Source organism: Nesoenas mayeri (assembly GCF_963082525.1).
Source record: "Nesoenas mayeri genome assembly, chromosome: 3".
NCBI classification, from domain to species: domain Eukaryota; kingdom Metazoa; phylum Chordata; class Aves; order Columbiformes; family Columbidae; genus Nesoenas; species Nesoenas mayeri.
The window spans coordinates 120345015-120359406 of record NC_137544.1 but is presented as its reverse complement, the minus strand read 5'-3'; the positions used below and the strand labels follow the sequence as shown (position 1 = coordinate 120359406).

General features: G+C 44.9%; 1 protein-coding gene across 3 annotated transcripts in view; it reads right to left on the bottom strand.

Moving 5' to 3' along the window:
* Positions 1-14392, bottom strand: part of RTN4 (reticulon 4) — a gene marked incomplete at its 5' end in the record, with an annotated part of 39058 nt that overhangs the window by 13595 nt on the left and 11071 nt on the right. For 2 of the 3 annotated variants that reach the window (XM_080341185.1, XM_080341186.1), the window contains 2 exons: positions 8679-11111; positions 11920-11976. In XM_080341185.1, coding sequence (XP_080197311.1) covers positions 8679-11111; positions 11920-11976 — 2490 coding nt within the window. Of the gene's footprint in view, positions 1-2349; positions 2572-8678; positions 11112-11919; positions 11977-14392 lie in introns of those variants that run through there. The other variant, XM_080341187.1, reaches the window with a different exon arrangement.

Sequence of the window (14392 nt, the reverse complement as noted above, 5' to 3'; positions counted from 1 at the left end):
ATCCAGCCATTACAACCTGACAAATCATTGAAATCATTAATACATACATACACGTTAGACATTTTAGTACCGATTACCCCATAGGGGCTGTCTTTAAAAGTGCTAAAAATAAAAGTCATGCCACCCTCAGTGTAAACCTATTTCATGCTGCCTACCTAGACGATCAATACCACAGGTATAAACCCCACAGGTTGCACCACTGTCGCTGTGCTGCTTCCTCAGCTGCTATGGCCGAAGCACAAGAAACATGCAGAACGAACCCAGGTTTAGGGTTGTGTTAATTAGAAAGCAGTGCTTTAGTCAGGAGGTCTAACTGTGAACTATACTCTCCCCTGCTTTTAGACTTGATTGTTATGTTGTTTGGGGTTTTTTTAAGGTTATTGTTTAGCATGGAAAGAAATATGTTGCAATATTTGCTTCTATATTTATTCTGGGCAAGATGAACAGTGTAACCAGGCCCTGAACTTTACCCATCATTGTCCATGCCACTGGAGCCTGACCTCGCAAGAACACATTAAACAAGGTGTCTTCATGTCCTCACAAACAAATGCCACCAGAAACCACACTAAACCAGGATGCAACAACATTGCAAAGGGAGAGGAACCAGACTCTTCTGCTTCCTCTGAAAACCACCTTCTTGCTCTGCTTCCATTTTCTTTTAGTCCTTACCTCTACAAATTAAATTATGACAAAACCTGGAGGCAGCAGGGACTTTCTGGGAGGGAGAACAGGCACTAAAGCAGCTTCCTCCGTCTCGGGCAATGCCCCTATGTGAAAACAAAGCGAGGGGGAAGAGGAATTTAAAAGCAGCCGCAGCAGCACAAAATGCGCGCGTCGGACGGGTTGGGGTTTGCTTTGCTCCATCACTTGCTGGGCAGGTCCATGTTTTGCAATGAAGTGGGTGCACAGACCCAGCTGCTGCCCCCCGGCTGTACCCACAGGGCTGGCACCGTGTCCCCCCGAGTGTCCGCGCAGGCACGTGCTCCTCGGCAGCAGCTCATTCATTTAAACCAAGAAAGGCTCCATTATTCTCAAGGCCTCAAATCCCAGGCTCTGAAATGTCCTCCTCGAGCTGCGGTGGGGGACAGACCAGGTTGTGGAAAACACACTTGAAAATTGGGCTTCAACCCTCAAAGGTAACTAACTTGCTTTTCAATTTTTACAGAAACCTTCCAACCTTGCCCATCTTTTCTTTCCTGCCCCCCAACCCCAAGAATTTCAGGCCTGACGTATCTACTTACACATCAAGAACGTATTACGAAACATTGCAGAATATTGCTTCCTAATATTATACAGCCCTTTAAAGAGAGATTAGAACTTTCAGAAGGCTGCTGTGCAGGGTCAAAGTCTCTTTCCCCGCAGGGCTTATTTTGCTACTCATGTAGGTCCTGATAGAACATTCGATGGATTCTAGACAGCCGGCAATTTTGCCCAAGTGGAACAAAACCACAGAGATTTTTAACAATAGTTATGGAAAAAGAGGAAAACCTCGGGAGTGCAAGTACCAAGCACGACAGGGCCCTTTCAGAAGATACTTAAATAGCCAGAAATGATTAAATTTTTTTAAAGCATGTCTTGCTGATAAAGTTTGAAGATTACGTATTCAAATAAGGCTTAAACTCTTACAGACTGAGCACTAATATAATGATCCACAGAGATTTACACTGATCTCCCATTGGTGGTTGCAGGAACAAAGGTCAGAACCACACTAATTTAAGGCTAGCTACTTATTTACCTAAAATGATTTGATATTATGGCTGTAAATTCTGAAAAATGAGGCACAGAATTACCTAGAATCCAACAGAATCGTGAAAAATCCAAAGCAAACGTGGCTAAGGGTAAAGTGCAAACATCGCTGTGCCAAACACAAGGGAAAAACAAACCAAACAAAAACGCACACAAAAAACTCACCAAAGCCCAAACCACCGCCCTGCTGTAGTCTGCATGCCATCGCTCCTCAGAAAATTATTCAACGTGAACTGCAGACACTACATTCTTCCCAGTTAATGGCTAGTATCGTTACATTATTAATAATCTAGCGATTTCAAAGGAACATCAACTGAATTTGATCGGTGCATACCAAAACAAGCCGTTCTTTAACAGGCTCTGTAGGGCTGAAAAAGATCTGCAGCGTCACACAAGCCGTTTCACCTACATAAATAATTCATTCTTCTGCATTGTTCACATTTACCCATTTTATCCTACGGCTTTTAGAATTTTGCACACAGTACGGATAGATCTTACACATGCAAATACATTTCGCGAGCAAATACGTGCTAAAAACATGGTTAAAAACAACCCGCAGCGCCTTAGGCTTTCAAAAGGGAAAAAAGATGAAAGAACAAATACCCTTGTCCTTCCAGCTGCTCAGCTGACTGTCCATCTCTCCAGGAACGCTCTACCCTCCAGCTGCGGTTCTCAATTGTGCATCCCAGGAGGAGAGCTGCAGGAGGAGAAGCCCGGGCTGGGAACCATGGGCTTCCCCGCAGCGTCTGCGGCCGCCGCTGCTGCACTGGTGCTGCAGGAGGGCGCAGCTGACGTGCGGCGGGTGTGGAGCTGCACTGACGCAGCGCCAGCGCCCGCCCGCCCCAGCTCTCATGCAATCCCCGGCCGCTGCGGACGATTGCGTCGCGCCGCTCGCCAAGAGAACGGAGCGGATGCCAAGGCGGAGAAAGGAACCGGCGGCACGTAGGGAAGCGGCTGGTCCCCGCAGAGCGGCCGGGAGGGCTGGTGCGGCAGGGAGTGGCGCAGCCAACAAAAGCCGAGCTGCCCCGGGCGGCTTTTCCCAGCGCCCGGGAGCCGACAGCAGCCAGCAGGCGAGCTTGCAGCGCTCTGCAAACAACGCAGTTATAAATCTACATGTACGCCTGCCCCTCGTGCTCGTTAAACAAATGTCAGGCTGTCTGGAAGACCAACAGAGACATCTTTGTAATGCATCTCTCCCTTTAAAAAAAGGCTTGAAGGAAAACAGAGTAAGACCCTTTCTGTGCCTGTAACAAAAGCAAGAGGCTCCTGAAGAACACAAGAAAGCTTTTGCTGCTATCTTTAGTCCTTATGAACCACTCAGCCATGTTTACTCATCTTATCAAAGGTTTGAGAAGAACCATTTTCTCATCCTTTACCTAATTCTTACAACCAAACGCCTTCTTTTTGTTTCATTCTATGTCAGCATCCTCTGCTGTCAGCTGCAGGCCTGACAAATGCTCCCTTCATTTAAATAAAACCAAGAACCTCTAAGCTTACATTACTAACATACAGAAAGTAACGTACGCAAATGAGACAAGCATAAACTACAAACTCACATAAGAGATGAGCTGTGAGAACGAGGATGTCATTCTGTGTTCCTAATTCTAGTCTGGAGTGTCTCCCTAACATCCAGGGCTGCTCAAAATGCTAAAATCTCCCCTGCATTGCTCCAAACTCTTAAAAAGTTAATACACCATTTTCTAAAGAAAAGAGCATTCATACAAAGCCACAAAAGTACTGCACGCTGGCCGGGATGGAGATTCTGATGCAGCCCATCAAAAGACAACCTTGCATGCAGAAAGATTCCCAGTTACCTGAAAGCCCTATTTATTACTTCAATTGCCACATAAATTTATGGCCCCCTTTAACAGCAAGACCAGTTACGTATACGTTTAACTTATACCAACATGTGCGTTTCATTCTCAATTTCAACAGGTAAATCCAAGCGCACACTATCAAAGGGAAATGGGAAGCGGATGTTCAAGCATCATAGTGTAAGAAAATCTGAAAAACACGTCTGAAAAATGTGCTTCTCTCTTTGAGCAGAAATTGAGATCAACTGGAAACCACCACAGGCTGTGACTCTCCTCCCACGTCTCTATGGACGACTGCACAAACCTGATACCTTCAGAAACATCTTTTCACCAATTATCAAATTTCTAAAGATACACAATTAAAGCCTCTTTGTCTTCACATTCTTTATATTATATACATATATATATTATTATTTACAGTCTTTATATTATATACTTAATATAGGATATTTATGCAATACATCCCTAACCAGACTTACTGGTACAGCTGGTGCCCTCAAGATCCTCCTCTCCACATACTCAATGTGCAAATGATACCCAAAACGAAGTCTGGATCCCTCTGTACTCACATCTCTCATGTCAAAAAAGATACACCCACGTAGCCCTCCACAAACTTCTGGAGCAGCTTTGTTGGTTCATTAGGGAAATGGCACGTCTGCGTCTACACCAACATTAACCAAAAACTAACCAACGTTAATCGAGCCGCCCAGACGACTAAAAGAGATGCAAACAATTCTGAACATGTTCTAGCGAACGCACCAATGTTCAAAGGGGCAGCCTGCCCGCAGGGAGAGCATTTACCCACTACAGATGCTACGTTAAAACTACCCTGAGCACAGGGACTGACAACAGCGTTTCTACACCAGAAGGCATCCCTGGCTTCCCATGGGAGAGCATTTTGGAGGACTACCCCATTCTGCTCTCACCTGAAGCCTCAAACTTGGTCATTTACCACGAACGCTCCATTTTCTCCATCATTCTGCCCCCGTGCAGTAAGTGCCCCCAGGCCTCGCTCTGTTACCAGCCCCAGCTACACACACCTCCGCATTTGAACAGGGGGACACAAGAGCGCCAATGAAACACGGCAGCTCTAGGTCCTTCCTGCAGAAAAGTTGCACTACAAGTGTGTGCTGCTTGTTTTTTTTGTTTGGGTTGTTGTTTTTTTCCTATTTCCTCCTACTCCCCCCCCTGAATTCTCCCACCTGGAACAGAACTCTCCATTTATTATTATTTACCTAGTAGCATAAAACAAGACCTGAACAAAGAATCTAAGATATAATCAAAATTAAAACGAGTTACGTTGAATTATCTTCTACAAATAATCTGTTCCTGAAAGAAACCGGAGGCATCCCAAGGTTATTTTTCCCCCAGTGAAAAACAACAAACAAATCCAACCCAAACACTTCCCATCTGCTGAATAGATCTATTTAACCAACTACACATACGGAAAGCAGCAGAAATGAAGCCAACGGGCGGAGCACTGGTGTAGAGCAGCATTTGCAACTTCTTTGAAGCCTCACAGAACTGTAAGGAGCTGGTTTGCAGCCACACAACCATAGGAAGCATTTGAGCTGCGCCCCCATGACTTGGGAGTGAAAAGCAAAGCTTGGTCATTCCTGCCACTCTGGCAGCCTCTAAAGCACATTTTTCACACACCTGCAAATGTGCCCCCTCATAAACATCTGGGAATTGTAATATATTAGTAATCTGCTGTGTTTCTGTAATTGAGCGCCCCGTGGCATACATGAAAACAGGGGATCTGTAAACCCATAGGATTCAATGTGAAATGAACATCTACGGGGCGATATTCACAAGTGCTGTGCAACAACAGGCTCCTCGTCCCCAGAGCCAAGACCTCGAAGGCATGTTTCAATCTTACGGGAATGCCCTACATTAATATACCAAGAGATTCAAAGTGCCAGTGTGGTTACATCTTAGTACACAACTTTGAGGCATGGTCAGGGGTTTAGATTTTGGGGTCTCTACAATTTACTTTGATCTTGTAATTCAAGAATGTAAAAACCTCCATGTTCCAATGATCAAAAAACACATTTATGGAAAGCCTGGCTTCCTAGCCTGTTTGGGAGAATTAACGATCTCTATCCAAAATGAAGGGAGGGGTTATCAGAGAAGAAAGCCTGTACAACATTAAATATGTATATTTAATTTTCAACCTAAGAATATTAACTAAACATCAGGAGTGTGGAGTTTCTGCACACCTGGGCTGCAATGCTCTGAAAGGCACAGGGGTCACAGCTCGGCTACCAACACTAGATGGCATCCAAAACCTCTTTTATGAGCTACTTGCACAGAGGACCTGACATCCCCATGTCCCTGGTGGGAGCTGCAGCACAGGGAGCAGCATCCCAGCCACCGTTTCACCTGCAGCATTGTCCTGCAGAGCAAAAATGTGTGTTTTGGAGGTGTTTTTGAGTGTGAAGCAGCAGGATTATCTCCTAAGAAGCCAAACACAACATGTACTGAGAAGAAGAAGAAAAAAAATTGAAAAAAAAAAAATCACTGTATCTGAGTAATGAGGAACTGCTGGTGTTGCATGGACATCAGTGCTGTTGAAACTTTTATAAACAAGGGGTTGCTTTATAGTTAAATACAGTTCTGAACTGGTTTTGGTTTGGTTTTTAAATCCATGCAGCTATGATGTCCCTGGGGTTTGATACCATCGCTAAATAAAACAGGTTACACAATAGTCTGCTGGGCGGTGTTAAAGAAACCCCATCTAGCCAGGAGGCTGTTAAAAGCTTCACATTTGGTTTGGTGGAGTGCTGGAGTTTCTTAAAAGATCTGCAGCCCTGTTAGAATTTGTGTTAGCTCACCGCAGGGCACCGGGACCGGTGGAAGTTACACTCTTAGGTACACAGACATACTGGCATTTAGGTTGGCTTTCAAAAAACCAGCACTGGTGAGTGTTCATGAACCTTAATTTAAGTGCATCAGTAAGGCTTGTTGAAACATTCATCAGTCATACAATCACACCAGCTGATTTCTATAAGTCTTGAGGCACAGTAAAACCTATTTCAGTAGCACTGCTAGGGAGAAAGGAAAAAAACAGCACCCAAAGGAAAAAAACCAGCACCCAAAGGCACGGTTGCAAGGCCAAACATGTGCACAGATCCACTGCTTGGCCTTGTGAGGAATTATTCCTCCTTTCTGAGAGCATGGAAGTGTATGTGTTAGTTCTCTGCTGCTGCTCAAACTGTGCTGCAGTAGCAAGCTATTAACAGCAGACATCTGGTTTTGTTCATGGTTTGTCATTAGACTCTTGGGGCAAGTCTCAGAAGTCCAGTTCTGTATTCTGTCATAAATGTGAACAAAAAGTAAAGAGCACAGAGGGTGTGTGCGGAGGGGGTGGAACTAGAACAAAGGCCCATGTTTGTGAGTTAGTATTCTCAGCTGATTAGCCTTAAGTGTTCCTCCAGAGGAAAGGCAGCCCGTCGACTAACGTCACGGCCGGACCGACGCCTGCCCGGGCCCAGCGCCGGGACGCTGGACAGGAGCACGAAGACACCGTTCCGCTCTCTCCTGCTACGGCAAAGGGGTTTCTGTGCAGCTTCTCCGGCAGTTCCACATGGACAAAAGAGGAGCAGCTGTGTCCTGGTCAGACCCAAAGGAAGAGTCTGTCTTCCCAAGGCCACCCCTAGTCTGCCATATCCATGCAATGATTAAAAGACTTGTTGTTAAAAGAACTACCAAAAAAGCTAGTAAAGTGCAACATCCTCTTTCTTTGTTGTTTTTGAGTAGTCTGATCTCTCAACAATTAACTCCTTGACATGAAGGGTAAGATCCCCAGCAGCTGTTCTCTAGGCAGCTCTATGTGCTGGGAGCCTGAGCACAAGGAGCCTTCACAGAACACAGATGGTGTTTGAGAGCGCAGGTACCACCCAAACATCAGCACAGGGGAAAGGGGAAACTCCTTCCCACCCACCTGTACGTACAGAAGAGGTGAGACAGAAGGAATGGCAGCTATCCTGCAAAGTTAAACATTAAAACTGCATCTTCTACCTTATTTTCCAAACCCTATTTCAATTGCATTGACACCCTGACATTCCCCTCAACGTGTGTTTTTCTTTTCCAAAATGCATTACATGCAGAAGATTTATGTTAGGAATGTAGTATTTAATGAACTGGAGACTGCAGCTACTGCACAAAACTACTGCTGCTGAGTCAAACTAACGTTTGGTTTTCTGTTTGGAGCAGACGCATTGTGCTTTCCGCAGTAGCTGTTTTTAGCAGGAACGCTTCTGGTGCAAGACTTCAGCAGCACCACAGGTCTGTGAGATCAAAAAGCAAACGAGCTGGAACTTCATGAGGCATTCAGTTTAAAGAGCACAACACAACAATGGTCTTATGCTTCCTTTAACTTTCTGCTACATTAACTATACATTGCCTGAAGAAAAAGTAACTATGCTGAAGTGCAAACCCCACCTGAAAAGAGAAACTGAAATTGGTATCTGTGCTGTGTATAAACCAAATTTAATGTCTGCAGGAACCTCAACTTCTTAATGGCCATTTTCCTTGTAACCTAAATATTAAGCTCCCTCATGTGCACTATTTATTTTAAACCTCTGGCCTTAATCTAATGCAAGATGAGTGGAGATGCACGGGTCCTTCTCCAGATTCCAGACACATACAGTAGCAGCAAGGTTATTTTCCTAAATTTCGAAGTCTGGTGTCTGAACTGCGTATAAAAACCAGAAATGCCTCTTCAAGTCATGTACACACAGCAGACTGAAACACCATCCTTGGCTTACTATCACACATTGAGAGCAAGTTTGGGAAGCCAACTAACGCCCAGCCTGTGAAGAACCATGGAAGAGCTTGCAGTGAGGAGCGACTGATTTCTGTATCAACAGAGCAGCGGCAGAACTGAAGGAGAAAACTGGAGACTGTGAGTCCATCCCTGATAAACAGAAAGAAAAAGTACTAAAGCAATCAGAATACGAAAAAGGTAAAAGAGCAGGCACTAACATTTTCTGTTACCCTCAGACCATATAGAGAAGTTTACAGAAAGTGACTTAAAAAGATTAAGTCATGACATGTTTTAGTTTAGCTAAAGAATTACGCAGATTAGTGAACTGCAAGACAGCACACACAGATTACCTGAAGATTTAGTGAGCTTTGCTGAAAATACAGCAGTAGGCTTCTCCTTTTCTTTAACAGAAGCAGCTTCTCGCTCAGCTTCTTTCTCGAAAGCTTCTGGTTTTACTACACTGACTATCTCTTTTTCAGCAGGTAAAGGTGAGGTATCTGTGGCCGGTGAGGACATCGTGGATACTTCAGGCACTTTGTCCACAGCCTCCAAGGACTTTTTCAAGGCGTGAGTATCTTCCTCAGCTTTTACTTCTACATTCTTCATAGACAGATCACAGGGTAGCTCTGGGCAAGGCAACTGCCTCTTCTCACCTTGGATGGCTTTACCGATCTCTTCATCTTCGCGCCTTACTTCTCTGCCAGTGGCTTCTGCCACAAACTCGGGAGCAGCTTTAGGATGAGCTAACAGCACAAAGTCGTCTTCCACTGAGACTGGGGAAGAATCCACGGGGGAGAGCGCTTTGTCATCTCCTGGTTTTGGTTCCGTAGCAACAGACGCATCAGCTGAATAAGCCATAGCATTCAGCTCTTCCATTTGCAGAGGAATCTTCTCTGGCTTGGCTATTTTCGTGGGCGTTGGCTCAGCCGGCAAAGCGGCAGCAATTTTGGAAGAGTCCAGGTCGGGTTGGAAAGACTCCAGATAAGGCTTGCCCGCGGCAGCCACTGAATCCATCAGTCCTTCCTCATAGTCATCATCAGTTACAATATTCTCAGTTGATTTACTTTTTAAGATGAGAGATGGATCTTCGCTCACCTTCTCAGTAAAGTCAGGTATCACCTGGCTATTAAACAAGTCTGATTTTCCAAACTCTGGAGACAGTTTTTCAACAAGTTCCTTTTGTTTAGGCACATCCTGAGACATGCGTTCTGCTATCGGTGTCTTAGAATATTCTGTAAAGGATGGAGAAGCAGATTCAGAGACCTTTGTTTCCTTAATTAAGTCACATGCAATAGATATATATGGAGTCTCTGTATCTTCAGGACTGGCGCTCATCTCATGATCAGGTTTTTTAAATGCTAATGCCTCTTTTGCTTCTTGGGCCTGTGTGAGTGGTACATTCACTGCCTCTTGGTATAAGGGAAGTTTTTCAGCCTCTTCTTTTACATTCTCGTAATTAGCAGTAGGAACAAATGTCTCTAATGGGGAAGCTTCGAGCTGCGCAGCAGAGGCTTCCACACCAGCAGACCCAGTGCTCAGCGGGGCTTCCATAACAATATCTGGCAATATTGGTGATGGAGCAGCTTCCGACCCTTCAAACGAGGGGCAGAGCTGTGTCACTGGTTTCAGAGTCTCTTGTACTGACTCGGAGGTTTGAACTAAATCAATCTTTGTTTCATAAGCAAGTTTTGTACCGGCTGCATCATGCATTTCACTTTCATATGCTTCTTGCACTAGATCAGGAGTCAGACCTTCAGGCATATTTGCTGCAGTGTCAGATGGCACTGTTGATACGCTCGCTGTTTTAGCAGAGTCAGCTTCCTGGCCTTCCTGCTTGCCAACTGCTTGAGTGCCAAAATCACCTTGTTCTGTGCTCGTCTGAGCTTTCATTTCTGCAATTTTTTTCTCGTCATCGGTTCTATTTTCTGAAGTCCCCTCCTCCAGTGGAGAAAGAGATTTGACTTTGTTACCGTCAGGACTCGGAGAGGATTCAAATTTAGTACAAGTGATGTAAGTCTGTGGAGGTTCTTTTACAGCTTCTGGGGTACTTGGGAAAGAGCGATCTTCAGCGCTGCCTTCGCTCTCCCATTCATAATCCTTCTGCACATTCAGCTTGTCTACACCATACTTCTCATCTAAACCGCTTTCTAGTTTGGCATCTATCTTGTTCTCAACATCCTCTCTCACGCTGCTCAGTCCATGACTAGCACCTTTTACTTCCCACAGTGGCTCGAATGGTTTGAAGTCTGCATATTCTTCCCTCCTAAGAGGGTCTTCCTTCAATGTTCCTTTTTCACCATGATCGCCACCTCTGTACTTGTCTTTGTTATAAAAGAGATCTTCCTCATTTTTCTCAAACAAATCTTGAGGAGTTTCTGGCGACATTTCCAGCTGCTCTGCAGGCATTTTCTGCAGATTAGGTAATTCTTTAGGGCCCTCTAGCTGTGTTTCTTCCTTAGCTTGAGATGAAATGGCTGCTTCTGCTTTAGCAAATGGGGGTTCCGAGTGTTTCATCTCCAAAATGCCTTTTTCATTTCCTTCTATAAGAAATGGATTTCTTGCGTTTTCCACAGTTTCTTGGTTAACCTCACTTGCGTTTTCTTTGCTTCTTGCAGGTAATCCATCTGTGAGTGTATCAAAGGCTGCGCGCTCTTTAAAGGAATCAGCTGAGACAGGAGAGAAGGAGGGAAGAGAAGGTGCAGTATCAAGCGGGACTGCAGTAAAATCCTCTTGACCAAGCGATTTAGCGCTACCTGGCTGCTCCTGCAAGTCCATAACTTTTTCTGTGACCGTGGACAGAAAGGAAAGTTAGAGAATGCAAGTGCTCTTAAAGTCAATGCAAACTTTCACGACAGGTTCACATTACGTTAGTTATTAAGAAGCTCTTCCAAGTTCTACCATAAACACTATCAGGCACTACAGAGCAGCAGTTAAAGTACAGCACCTCTTCTAGCAGAGAAGTAAGCAAGAGGCTAGAGACGCAGCAACTTTACGCAGCACAAAGACCACAGCAAAGCTGAAGATGCCAGACAAGTACAGCAGGCAATATTAACAGGTGAGAGGGAGGGTGAGGGTCGGGTGAGACAGAGAGAGGGCTTTGTGTCTGTGCTTGTGCACAAACACGCGCACAAACGTGCATGCCAGTAACAAGTCTTTTTTTGACACTTTTTAAATGGGAATTTGGTGGACAACACAGCTAACGAAAACCACTAAATAAATACTACTGGCACAAATTTTACTTATATAAAATAGTGCAGAAAGTCACCATGGATTAAACCTTTCTGCTAAATCAGTAAAGCAACTATGCTTTGATGTGTTAACCTGTTAATAGTTTCGACTTCTCTCCTACATCAAGGGTCCAAGAATTCACAGATGGCTGTGGCTTGTTTATAAAACAGTTTACATGGAGAGAAATGCAGAATGCTTATTAAAATCTTTAACAGATCAAATGAAAAGTCAAAACTGAAAAAACATGACAGAAGGTATTCTTGGACCCATGCTGACTTTTAGTAAAGGCAGACTAATGGGAAAGAGTGAACGAGATCGGAAATGCAGGAGGTATTGAGACAAAGGTGAGCAGAAAGAACTTGCCTGCAGAGGAGTGCATCAGAGGCGCAGATGGAGCAGGAAGAGCAAAAAGGGTCTCATCTGAAAAACAAACAAATAACCTCAGCAGAAATAAGGGCTAGGTTGAAGAGGGGGAAAAGCATGCAAGTAGTGAGGTCCAGTAAATCAAACAGATCCACAGCCAACAGCTACACCCACAAAGAACCACACAACTAAATACAAGCTGAGCGATTTGGGAGGGAAAATGCTCAGTTCTCTGTTTACAGTGGGATCTCTACCGAGGCAACTGCGGGATCCCCCGCTCAGAGCCAGGGATGGATCCTTTGGTAAGACACCGCAGTAGCTACTCTCTTGTCATTCTCCAAACTCCCACACTACGGAGCGGCTACGGTGTCTCCAGCAGCAGCAACGACACCCACCATCGCCACCACCATCCTCATCAGCCCGCTCGGAGGGGCTCCTAACGCCAATTAACGTGTGTGACAACAGCAGCGGTAAGGACACTCGACCAGAAGCTGCGAAAGGTTAAAAGGAGTAAAGCTTTGAGCCTCCCACTGATCTAACTGGTAACACTCTGGGCTATTCCGAATGACTGGACTATTTGCTTTGTGTTTGTCTTTACTATTGTTGCTGTGCTGTAACGCAGACAAGCTGCCAAATGAAGGCATTATTTTTAAAGGCTTCTTTGCCATGACCCAAGATGCACACTTTGCTTTGCTGCATTTGTTTTAACTCTAATATTTCACAAGGCAATCCCAGCTCTCCGATTTCCATCCAAAGAACTACATAAACCTAAGGAAGGACGCCCTTGTCCTAAGCCAAGGAAGTCACTCTCCTTCACTGCGGCACAATGGGGAGAAACTGGACAACCCCCCAGTTTCCTACCGCACATTATCTGAAGTAAAACCATCCAACTCTGACATTTTGCGGAGCTGCATGAAGCACAATTCAAAACCAGTCTAGAAGCAGCAATACCAGCCAACATTTAAGTAAACATTTTTCATTCTGAAGAACGCATGAAGCTTTCAAATTAAGTGCTGTTCAAGAATATTTGCAATTTATGTCAATTGTGTTAGCAGAGTGCAAAATTATATTAAGGCATTTCCAATTAGATTTGGAATTTCCAGTAGAGACATCAACAATCTTTAGTTTGCCATTTGCCTGGACAAAAATCAAGGACTGAAAAAAGTTAAGGGTTTTTTCTTTTTAATTAAAACCAAAGAAAAATAGAAGCAATTGATTCTGAAAGATTAAAAGCAAAAAGTGTGATGTCTGGTAGAACCAGCAGCACATAAACAATAATCCAGTAAAGCAGGGCATTAAGATAATGTCTATTTTGGCACTGAACCATGACTTTGTGCAAAAGCAATGCCAATTCAAGATATTAGTGACCCGGCTGGTTTACTTAATCCCACCAGTTTTCCAAAAATCAGGTCTCCTCACAGCCCACATTTCCTGTCACAATATACAGTCAGTTTTGTTTGTTTCACAGAACATTGTTATCTTCAAGTGATGTTGCTAATCCACAAAGTATGGCAAGATATAAGAAAACAGAGTAAGAAAGCTGGAGCGTAGGACTCGATATTTAGAAGCTTCCCCAACTCCTGCCGGGCCAAAGGGATTTCTGTTCAGTTTTCTAGAAATTACATTTTCCTATTAAGGACCACACAGAGAGAAACCTCAATTCCAAATTTAGAACCCATTAAACCAGCGTTACAGCTCAGTGGTGGCAAAAGCTTTTGAGGACAAACACCACCCTGGAGGACAACTGATCAATATGTGACACTAAGTCACAGAAGCGCAGTGCTCGTCCCTGCACCGCCAAGCATCGCCGGGTGCCCTTCGCTCCAGGAGATGCTGGAGATCCCCAGGATCTGCTCCCCAAGCTGCCCGGGCACAAGGGACCCATTGCCCCATGAGATGAGCGAGCAAGTCACCTGCTTTGGAGCCCGAATCCAGCCAGAGTGCTGCTCTGCCTTCCTCAAAATGGGACTTCTAGCACTAACAGAGGAGTTTTTCCAGTTTCTTGCGGATCTGCTGTGTCAATGGCTACCGTGGAACTTTATATTTTAGGACAGCAAGCCTTAGAGTTTGCACCAAGCAGCAGCACACCCTCCTTGTATCTCAACATCATGCCTAGATAGACCAAGCAACATCTCCTGACCACAAACGTGGCAATTCACTGGGAAGCTGGCACCAGAGACAACTCAGGCTGCACGTTCCCCGAAAGCACAGCCCTGTCCTCCTGCTGGCCAGCTGTGTGTGCTGGGACAGGAGCAGAGGGGAGACAAAGCAGGATGGACCCCACTGTGCAGCATGGAGACACAGACCCCACAGAGCCCAACAGAAAAGGATCCCGCAGGGAAACCAAGAACAAGTCAGTGGAGCGGGGATGCCAAAAATGTAGAAATAAAAGGGCAAAAAAGGACGACAGAGTCCACTGGGGAAGGAGGCGAAGAGGAACACACACGCGAGTCCCTGGAGGTGCAGTACACTT